The 11,493-nt window shown below is 34.1% G+C and overlaps 1 protein-coding gene across 7 annotated transcripts in view; it reads right to left on the bottom strand.

Annotated features, from left to right (window-relative positions):
• The window catches only part of Pcnx1 (pecanex 1), a 149,547-nt gene that overhangs the window by 97,631 nt on the left and 40,423 nt on the right, over nt 1-11,493 (bottom strand). For all 7 annotated transcript variants that reach the window (XM_048798891.1, XM_048798892.1, XM_015493498.2 and 4 more), the window contains one exon: nt 7,854-9,557. In XM_048798891.1, coding sequence (XP_048654848.1) covers nt 7,854-9,557 — 1,704 coding nt within the window. The remainder of the gene's footprint in view (nt 1-7,853; nt 9,558-11,493) is intronic.

Raw genomic sequence — 11,493 nt, 5'->3', positions numbered from 1 at the left:
TTTTTTTTTTTTTTTTTTTTTTTTTTTTTTTTTTTTTTTTTTTGCCACTAACACACCATTCATATTTTATTTGCAAAATAGCAACGCAACATCATTTATTCCTTAATGGGCCTGACCACACTCAAGGTGAAACTTTAAGCATTCATTGAAAAATGTATCAAAGAAAAGTTACAATTATTGCCCAAACTGTCCTTTGTAACATTCAAGATGTTAATGTGTACTGTTAGAAAAACTTTGAAAATGTTTACTGTGGCAACTGTTTTAAAAATAGCTAGGATCACACCATTGCCAGAAAATGCCAAACCATCATTTACAGACACAGTAAATATGACTAAACCATGCCCCCTGGAAATGTGCTACTTAAATGTGCTCTCTATTTCAAACAGGGTCCAATTGGGATCAGGTGATCTTTAAACATTAAAATAATTTGCTATAGTCATATAAGATACAACCAAACTTGATGAAAATTTCCTTACACAAGTGTAAAAAACACTTTTTAAATCGCTTTACTTTATAGGAGAAAGAAAATAAGCTGCTTTTTGTTTGTTCTTTGGATTGTTTTTAATCTTTGAATCATGGCACGAAAGGGAAGGGAGAAAATACTTTAAAAACTGATTTTGAAGTTGACATTTTGAAACTGCATAAATTCCAGCATCTTCTGGCAAAGAAGGATGAAGTTAATTAGTTGACAATAGTAACATAAAAAGCAAATGTTGAAAAGCCGATGATATAAGTACAACTAAACTTCATGTCAGTGTACAAAAGGGGAAAAAATTACATTCAAGAGATTCAAAAACCATGAAATTCAAGATTTATCAAATACTTTTAAGAACATAGTTATATATATTATTTTCAAAAAATATTTTTCAAAATTGCAACAGTTTTGGCATTCTAATCATTTATTTGTGTCAAAATGAGTATAAAAGACCAGTTTATGATCATTACTAAGAGGGATCTTCAGATAGTTCAATTTTTTTTTATTTTTTCAGTATAAGTGATACAATCAATAAGGTTTAAGCCCACGAGTAATTCATTGTCAAGGTACAACTATCCTCAGATATTATGACAGCAGAGGTTCGACTTCTGCTGAAGATCACAACAAAAGTTAATTGCACAACCCACATTTCCCGCTTCAAGTGTTACTTCCCAATTATCCCAATCAATTATAGAAAATTCTACATGTTCCATGCTGAATTATTTTAGTGCAATTATTTATTTTTATATGGGGATATTAAAATAAAATACTATAAGATGGCTTTACTCTTTGAATGGCAATAGAAAAGTATTAAAGGCAGATGCATTAAACAGTGAAACTGGTGAAGAAGGAGGTAAGGGATGTCCAAATTCTATCTCAAAAACTGGAAGGTTCTGACTAAAAATACGTAGAGATAAAGATGCTTTATCTAAAACCATTTCAATCACATAGCTGACTAATTATTGAAAGGATTCATAGGTTACAAGCTACTTTCTGATAGAAATGTAATGCTATGCCTAGGTTCCTGGGAGAGCTCAAATGCTCTTAATAAGTTAAAAATTTAGAAGAAACTACTCAAGAGAACTCTTTTTGATGGGAAGTGTAGATTATGGGGGGGAAAAGGAATACATCTGGGAAAACCATGGGGGAAAAAATGTATGCTTGAATCTCAAATAGATAGGAAAACTGATAGTGAGAAATTAAATTTTTAAGAAAAATGGCCAAAGTATGAAACAAATATATTATGCACCTCAGAAAAATAAAAGACATTTGCAAATATTCTGGAATACACTGAAATATTCATCAAGGTGTAAACAATTACTTAGGAATGAAATTACCATAAAAAGAAACAAACATTCAAATGGTTTTACAAAACAAAAAATTCTGAAATAAATGTTTTAGTCTAGCCATGAAATCCATTTTATCTAAACATATTTCCTCTTTCTTACTTTCCATGCCAGCCAAGAACAATGCTAACATCAACATGAAAAGATTTTGTTCTATTAAAGAAATGTGGAAATACCATTTTCTGGGAGGCTAAGGAACAATCAGAATCTATTGCACAACTTCTAAACATCAACTCCGAATTAAAATAATTTCCATCTGTGCAAACAGTTTTAAGACTTCTTTGCTTTTTCTTTAATATTTATTTTTTTAGTTTTAGGTAGACAGAATATCGTTATTTTAAATTTTTGTGGTGCTGATGATTGAACCCAGTGCCTCATGCATGCTGGGAGAGCACTCTACCACTGAGCCACAACCCCAGCCCCAGACTTCTCTGCTTTTTGACAACTGCAAATAACAACAATATTATTAGCTGTATTTTGAGTTAAAGACAATTTGCATATCCTTACTAATATTTTCCACAATACCAGCAGCCATACAGTTAGGCAGACAAAATGCTTTCTAGAAACTAAATAATACTTTGGAGTCTACTACACACATACAGAAAACAATTCCTAAAAAGTACAGCATAAGGATTACTTACTTTCATAGGTAATTCCTAATCCTTTTAATCCTTTGTGAATGGAATAAAAATTATTAACCTTCTCTTAGAAAAGTGTATTCAAATACAATTTTTTCTATTTATTTTTCAGGAGATTCACCTAACATTGGATTACTAGAGAATATATATTTAAAGTGACATATTTGAAAAGGGAAGCTTCCTGAAATGATCAGCATTTAGGTTACATAATGAATGCACAATTTACAAAGCACTCTCACACTTCTAAGCCCATTACAGTCTGACAGTTAACTGTGAGACAGGCGGAGAGTTATGATTCCTGCTTTACAATTAAGGAAACTGAGGCATGGGTTGCATGGCTTGTCAGAGTATTCAATCATTAATTAGAGATATTAAAATGTAATTGTTCACTTTCAAACAGAAATTTCACTTCTGCTAGAAAGAAAAAATATTGCCATGTTTATTTCCATATATGAACACTTATTTACTTTCTCAATAAAATACCATTTTTCTTGATACTGTTGTAAGGGAAGATTTGTTTTCCAAAGCTATTTCACTTCACTTAATGAGTATGCTTCTAAGATTTTTATGTCTAAGCTTTGAATAGCATAAACATAATCTTAATGAATCAAGATCAACTACTCATACAATTGTAGCACTGTACTATAGTACAATATTAAGCAGATAATATGATGTCCTTGAACACTATTAAAATAAAAGATGGTTTGTCCCTATATTTACTGATCTTATTCTGTTGTGTCTGGCTTTGCTCAGTATAGTTACAGCTCCTCCTTTAGGGTAGGCTATGCATTTTTTTTCTGCTTTCATTACTTCAGCCTCTCTCCATCCCCTTCTACTAACTTGCTTTTTTTAACATGTCATGTGAACCAAGAAATCAGAAAAATAAGTTTATTAGTCCTTATAGCCCTATGTACTTAGCAAAGTACAAAAGCTTTAATTCACGTTTTCTTGTCTGTTCAGTGGTCTTCGTCTTTTCTTTCCAATGCCCAGTGATATTTGAAGAGGGGGGAGCCCTATAATTTACATATGTAGCACAAACCCTCAGAAATTTGTTTATTTAGAAGACTTGACTTTTCTTTGAATAGTAGTTCTCTTTAAAGATTATCTTTGAGCCAGGCACAGTGGTACATTCGCATGATACCAGCCTGTAATCCCAGCTACTTGGAAGGCTGAAGCAGGATGATCAAACATTAAAGGCCAACTTCAGCAACGTGGCGAGACTGTCTCAAAATAAACTAAAAAAGGCTGGGGACATAGCTCAATGGTGGAGCATGTGCCTAGAGTGTGTGAGGCCCTGGGTTCAATCTCCAGTATAGAGGAGGGGCGGGGGGAAGATGACCTTTATCTTTGGCTACAAACACAAAGTTATTAAAGGATTACTTACAAAGTGATCTAAATATTCTATTTAAAATAATTTTCTCAGAGAAATTCATGTTAAGAAATCCAGAAAAATGTACAAAGTAATAAGTAAACCACAAACCTCTCTACTCTGGCTATTCTTTACAATCTGATACATAATGGAGAAAATATGCTAACAGTATTGAATCATGCAGAAAATAAGTTTACTAGCCCAAAACAAAAGTTTAATAGCCCCCCCAAAAAAACTTTAATTAGAAAGAGACCAGCAGAGTAGGAGAAGGGAATCAAGGGGCTAAGGGACAGACAGTAGGGCAGAAGAAGGGAATCAGAGAGAGTGAGGAGGAAAGGGAAGATACTGGGGATTTAAATATAGGAAATCATGTTATGAACATGTACAAATTTTTCACAATGAGTTCCACTATTATGCATAATGATAATGTACCAATAAAAATTTTAAAAGAAAAAATCATTTATTAAAGTACAAGCTAGAAAACAGAGGACATTTTGCTAGCATATATAATTGTACTTTTTTTGTTCTTAAAATATCAGTCATAAATTAGATATGATTTATAATTACAAAAGAGAAATTAAGTATAAAACAAGAGGTCAACAGAAAATCTCTTAGTCTGAATTTAAAACTTTTTTCCTAAGTAACTGCAGAAGATTATTCATAACATCTTATTTTAACCAAATTACTAAAACAAACACTTCTTTCATAACTAAATATCGAAAGATAAGTTATATGACACATTGTTACTAAAATAAGGTAAAATCCATAAGACTAGATTAGATGTCAACTAAAAATAATTTTTTCTGCTAGTATTATATAAAGAATTAGACATTCAGATAAAAATATTATCTGAATTTTTTAATATTTTACTTTAATTATTGTCAAATTTCACACAATGGTATAATTAGAACATCTCTAATTTATTTCTACATGTTATTATTTTTCTCTATTTATACCACAGAATTAATACGATAGGATATATGTGTTTAGTAAAACAAGCCTGTTTAATAACAATAACAGCAGCAACATTTTCTATGTACCAGACTGCCTAAGCATCTTAGTGCACGAATGCCCTTAATATTCACCATTACCCTATGAAATAAGTACACTCATCATTTCATTTTAAGAGGAAGAAGCTGAGGGTTAAAGAAGGTAAATAGCTTTGCATGATTCACAACATTGGAACTCCTATACTAACAAAGGCACATAATTCCATGTCACTAAACTAGATTAACTCCTATTTTAGATATTTTATTTTAATACTTTATAAAGCATTTCCTAATGCTATCCCTTCACAACCAACACCACCCAGTTTAAAAATAAAACAAAAATAATCGGAGAACTCACCAATACCTCCAAATTCGCTGAAATAAAATCTATTTGTGGTTTTATGTCTAAGAGTTAAGCAGTAACATATTTTGTTGACATGCTTCAGAAGTACAGTATGCAAGAAAAAACTAGACAGCCCAAAAACATTTCTCCTAAATTGCCAGACAAGACTTGTAACAATAATATTTATGTAAACAAGTATCTTTAACATGTGTTTGAGATTCTATATAATTTTTTGTTTTGTTCTTTTTAGTTATACATGACAGTAGAGAAGATTCTATATAATTTTGAAATAATGAGAATAAAAACAAATCCCCTCCCACTACTTCCAAGCTTCCAAGAAGCCCAAGTAAACGAACCTCCCAAAAAACCCATATATTTAGTTGCAATGAAAACCAACTGAACATAAAACCCCAACACATTTTTTTTTTAGAAATTTTTTTTTTCAAAGAGAGAGAGAGAGAGAATTTTTTATTTATTGTTTTTTTAGTTTTCGGCAGACACAACATCTTTGTTTGTATGTGGTGCTGAGGATCGAACCCGGGCCGCACGCATGCCAGGCGAGCGCGCTACAGCTTGAGCCACATCCCCAGCCCACCCCAACACATTTAAGTAATTTTGTTTTGCTTACACAATAAAGCTCAAAAATAGTCCCTGAATGTCTTCCTCTGGCAAAAAAAAAAAAAAAAAAAAAAAAAGATTTTCAGTAGTTCACATACTATTACATTTCTTCTACCAAAGTAGGAATAAAAACTTTTAGTTCATTTTTTGCTTCTTATTAACATTTAATGAGATCTTTAAAAAAGAACATAAACAAACAATCAGAAGCTGGAATCTGAAAAATAAGGGCTTATATGAGTCAAAGAACTATATTAAGAAGTAACACGTTCCGTGTAACTATTCCTAAAAAACAGAACAACCCACATTACCTATGAAAAGGAAATGACAGTTTAAATATGAAGGCATAGATTTACTATAGGTCTTGCACTTATTTTCAGTATTTACATTTCAACGATACCTAGAATAATAATATTTTGCATTATAGCATGTTTAAATTTTATTTTGATAGCAACTATAAGAATTAAGCAGGTTTACTCATATTTTTTGATAACAACTTAAGCTACATTTTATAATCTAAATCTTACACAATGACTCCAGGAAACTTAATTACTATATTGTCACCAAATGGTTAAAAACATTTCAGACACAATTCATTTCCCAAATTTAGGTTTAATAGACTACTTTCTTCCTGAGGCACTACAGATCATTTCTTTACAATCCATGAGAAATTAATCTTTGTTAGAAACTTTACTGAAGCAGGAGGGGGGAGGGAAGAGAGAGAATGAGGGAGATGGGGGAGGGGGAGAGAGGAGAGAAGGGGAGAGAGAGAAAGGGAGGAAGGGAGAAAGCACGGGGAGGAAGAAAGGAGGAGAGAGGGAGAAAGAAATATGTTTACCACAATGTGGACTTGTAAAATGCTCTGGATGAAATTAAAATTCTTTTAAATAAAAAGCACAGTCACATGTTTGGGAATATCTGTACCAACAAAAAATCCAGCTTAATTTTTTTTGCGGGGGCGGGTACCAGGGACTGAACCCAGGAGAACTTAACCCATGAGTCACATTCCCAGCCCTTTTTATGTATTCTTTTGAGCCAGGGTCTCATTAAGTTGCTTAGGATCTTGCTTAATTGCTGAGATTGGCTTTGAACTCACAATCATCTTGCCTCAGCCTCCCAAACTGCTGGGATTACATGTGTGTGCTACAAGTCCAACTCAGTTTAACTTTCAACAGAGACTAAACACTATTACACCAATAAGCTAAAATCTAAAACTAAGGATAAAGCAAAATAAAGAGAATAGTGTAGAATCTTAAAAAGCTAAGATGCTAATAACATAAAATCTTCTATTTCTATTTTAAAAAGCAGATTTCTAATAATGAGAACATATTAAACTATTCTGCTTAGGATTAAATAGAAACAACTATTTAAAACAACTAAAATAATGAGGCCAACACACACTGACAGAATACAAAAATCACCTATCCAACTTTGTACAATTCTCTATAAACCTGAAATAAATGAGTTATTATTTTAACCAAAACACCATCACTGTCTTGGGGGCATCATACATCCATTAATGAATACAAAATGGCACTATAACCTAAAAATTGAAGGTTAGTAAAGAAAAAGTTATAGTTAAGTTATAGGTAACTTGAATTAAGCATGAAATAAAATCAAACAGACAAAAGAGAGCCACAATTTTTAAAATACATAACTGAAACTAATGTAATATTTGGAGAAATCTCATATGATAAGCAGAGTGATCTAATTCTGGAAGTTCAGTGGCATGCACTACATAAGAGATGACAAGTGGTTTCCTGTGCCAATGTGATTATTGCTATTGCTTTACATGGAAAGGGGGGTAATTTTTGTTATTCCTGGCAAAATATTAACAGATGGCAACTAGCTTAGAAAAGTGGAGGCCATTAAGAACAAATTGACAAACCCAACATGTTTTTTGGTATACATTCCAAAACCTTTAAGACAATTATCTCCTTCTTCATTTAAAAAAGCTTGTTTTACCGCACAGTGGAAGGGGAATATTAACAGAAAGCACATTTTAATTAAGCATTACTCTCATCAATAGCACCAAATTTGCATGATTCTTGGGATGTCTCTTCTTGTACTTTACTTACCTCCACTGACTGCATCTTGCTCGTCCCCTTCAGGAAATGCAACCTGGCTTGGCAAACTATTCCTAGATCGAGTGACTGTTTCTAACTGGGAAGCCCGTCCCAATAAAGACAGCTCATCCAGCACCTCTCCCTCTTTGGCCTCAAGATCTGATTTTGAAGTGGTTAAGGGCTTTATACTTTCAGGTGCCATTAGCCTATTTGAGTCATTCAAACATGCTACTGTGCCACTGTCCAAGCTCAACACTCGGGCGCGAGTCTTGGCACTATTTGTGCTGGAAGTCCGTCGTGTAGCCCTCTTTTTGCCAGTTCCTTCAGGACCAGGATGAGCTCTATGTGAGTGTTCAGAGTCTGTACCCCTTTCCTTATGAATGTGTTTGGTCTTTAGAGCGCTATATCTGCCCTCAGGAGATTGGCACGAATGAGAAGTAGTGCTAGAAGAGCTGTCACTGCTGAACTGATGAGCAGAATGGACACTTGATGCTCTACTCAAGTCACTTTGATCACTAGAATCCTCATCATGACAAAATATAGCACTATGTGGTTTGGTTCCAGAAACACCTCGAAAAGAAACATAGTCCCTGTGTCGACTAGAGTCAAAACTGCTGGCTCGTTTCTTTCCTGTCCTTCTCCTGCCTGACTTGTGGGCAGAGGCTGTCCGGTGGATTAAGCTAGAGGATTTGGGTCGTACATCCCCTTCCTTCTGCTTTCCACCAGTATCTTTACAAACTTTTAAATCCACCAAAGTGACAGGCGTCTCATTCTGCTCTTCTTTATTTTCAGCAGGTTTCTCAGGGGTTGGGTCCTCTGGTGCAATAAGCTCATTTGCATGGGGGTTTTTATTGGCTTCTTCAGATGCAGAGGTGCTGAGCCCTCTCTGGTTGTGCATCTCATCAGAGGCCTGAGAATCCTGGGCCTCAGGAGCCCCACTATTTGTACTCACTTCCAGGGCAGTCTTGTCACTGTTAGTCCTTTTGTCACTGGCACAGCAACTCTTCTCTGAGTCAGCACAGCACTCTTTTTTCTTAGCACTTTTCTTTCCCACTTTAGGAGACTCTTCATGCTCTGACAAGATGCTTTCTATGTGAGTGGAACTAGTCTGCTCACTTTTATAGCTGCTGACAGTACTGTTGGTATCACGGTCTGTGCCGCTACAATAGCTCTCTGTTGACCCGCTACTCCGTGTGCTCAGGCTCCTCAGGCTGTCCATGCTTTTGTCTGCATTTAGAGCTTTGCTCTTCCCACTTTTTGTGGGTGGCTGAGAATTACTGTTTTTCAGATCACCAGCAAGCTGGAATTCCCCAGGTAGACAAGTATTTTCCACCAAGGATTCTTTGGATCCAGAATGAGGTTTTGAAGATTCTAACTCACTTACTGGATCTAACCCACGTCTTTGCTGATAAAGAGGGAAGTCATTCAGTGAAGTATCAGGAAAGGCCACAGCAGAGCTGGAAGTCCGTGGTACACCTCGCGGCCGGTGATCTTTCCTGTAAGAATGTGAATGTAAAGGTACAAGAGAGGCTACTTCTGTGTCACAGGCGCTGGACAGAGACTGATCGATGTGGTGGTGGTGGCTATGACTTGGCAGACTCACTTTGTCACTGAAGTCCCTTGGCAAGTCCTGTCCACAAGAGGACAAAGAAGGCTGAATGGAGATGAAGGAATCATTGGAGACCAGACGGAAGAGCTTCCTATCAGTTGCCAAATCTGTTTCAAACACATATTTGGAAATGTTAACACAGATGTATGTATGCTTATGCATTGTTTAACAATGGAAAGAATTCAAGCCATACAAAAAATCAAGTATAAACAATTTCTCAAGCAGTTCAGTGAATAACAGTTGACCAGTCATTCAAAAGAGCTGATTTCTACTTCATAGCTACACAAAGAAAGCTTTCTACTAATGGAATAAACTGAACTTTCAAATCCAAGTTCTCCAACCAGCCTCAGAAAAGGTTCTGTAGACTATCAATAATAAAATAAGAAGCAAAAAAGAATTTTATTTATAATAGACCTGGATTTCTATGCAAGGTCTAACTTATCAATGAGGTGACCTGGGGTTACTTTTTTGAGCATGCTTCTTCATCTATAAAATATGATGTCAACCTCACTGAGTACTAGTAAGCAAGGAATACTGAGTTCTTCAAATATACTTGGCTTGCCATAGTGCTGTTACAATTAATGGTAGCTACCATTATTTTACCTAACACAATACTAAAATCCTTCTGAAAAACTTATTATTTTACAAATCAACAAAAACCTAGAATATTCGGGAACAGAAAATTACAGGGTTTACCAATCCTTACCAATAATTTTGACATAATGATGCAAGGTATCATACTATTCACAACGATTTAAAAAAAAAAACAGTAATTATAGGACAAGATATTGCACTTTCTCTTTCATCATTCATACAGCAACCCAAAATGCTTTGTGGAAAGAAAAAAAAAACACATATTCTCCTATATATATGTAAGTCCATTCTTTTAATCCATCATTTAGGGTAGTGATGAGTGATTTGAATTACCATATATACTATGAAAACAAAATATGAGTAAACCTACCTACATTGTAACTTATCTTGGATTATAGCTTGACAACTGATCTGCACAAACGCTGATCTTTTTACTATATATTTTGACAGACAAGGTGCTTGAATCTGCTTTTAGTTCAATAAAAAGAAGCATTATCTTATTTGTCATAACTGCACAGACAAGAGCAATAATAAATTCTATAGTGAGTCAGATTCTTCTCAGTAGAATCTCAATGTTAAAAGCAGACATTTCTCCCTAGGACTAAAATAAAATGAATTACTAGAAATGTTTCTGTACCTTTAAAACATCTAAATCTAAATCTGATCTAAATAATTAAAAACTTAAATAGCCTCTAGAATGTACCACATAAATTGTAATTTATAAATGCCCTATTATGCTTTGTTTCAAGATAAGTAAAACCCAAGTTCTTTATCATTTGCCCAAAAGAGTTGTCACTCTTCCTCTCTAAATTTCAAAATTTTAAAAAGTTAGCATCTTATTTATTTTGTAATATTAAATTACAATATGTTGGGGGCTGTAGCTCAGTGGTAGAGTGCTTGCCTAGCACATGTGAAATACTGGGTTTGATTCCCAGCACCACATTTAAAAAAAACAAAAACAAAATAAAGGTATTGTGTCCACCTACAACTAAAAATATTTTTTAAAAAATTATAATATGTTATTATGGGGGGACTCTAGCTATTTATCTCTTATAAATAATTATCAAGGATATAAATCTTATAGAACAAAAACTTATCCACTAACTCCCTTCTAAGACATTAATGAAGTAGAAATTTCAATTTTTTCACATAACAGCCAAACTTTAATAGACGTATTTTTTTTTTCAATAGGGCTAAACAAATGAAAGGTTTAATTCTGTCCAGAGGAATTTAAGTTGTTAAAAGCGATTCTAGGGGCTGGGGTTGTGGCTTAGTGGTTGAGCACTTATCTAGTGCGTGTGAAGCCCTGGGTTCGATCCTCAGCACCACATACAAATAAATAAATGAAAGTATTATGTCCAACTACAACTAAAAAATCAATATTAAAAAAAGTGATTCTATCACAGTTAGCCATAAAAAGGGAATACATACAACAACACAGTAAATGAA

This window comes from Marmota marmota, unplaced genomic scaffold (assembly GCF_001458135.2).
Source record: "Marmota marmota marmota unplaced genomic scaffold, marMar, whole genome shotgun sequence".
In the NCBI taxonomy this organism is placed as follows: Eukaryota; Metazoa; Chordata; class Mammalia; order Rodentia; family Sciuridae; genus Marmota; species Marmota marmota.
This window is presented reverse-complemented; position numbering and strand designations above follow the sequence as displayed.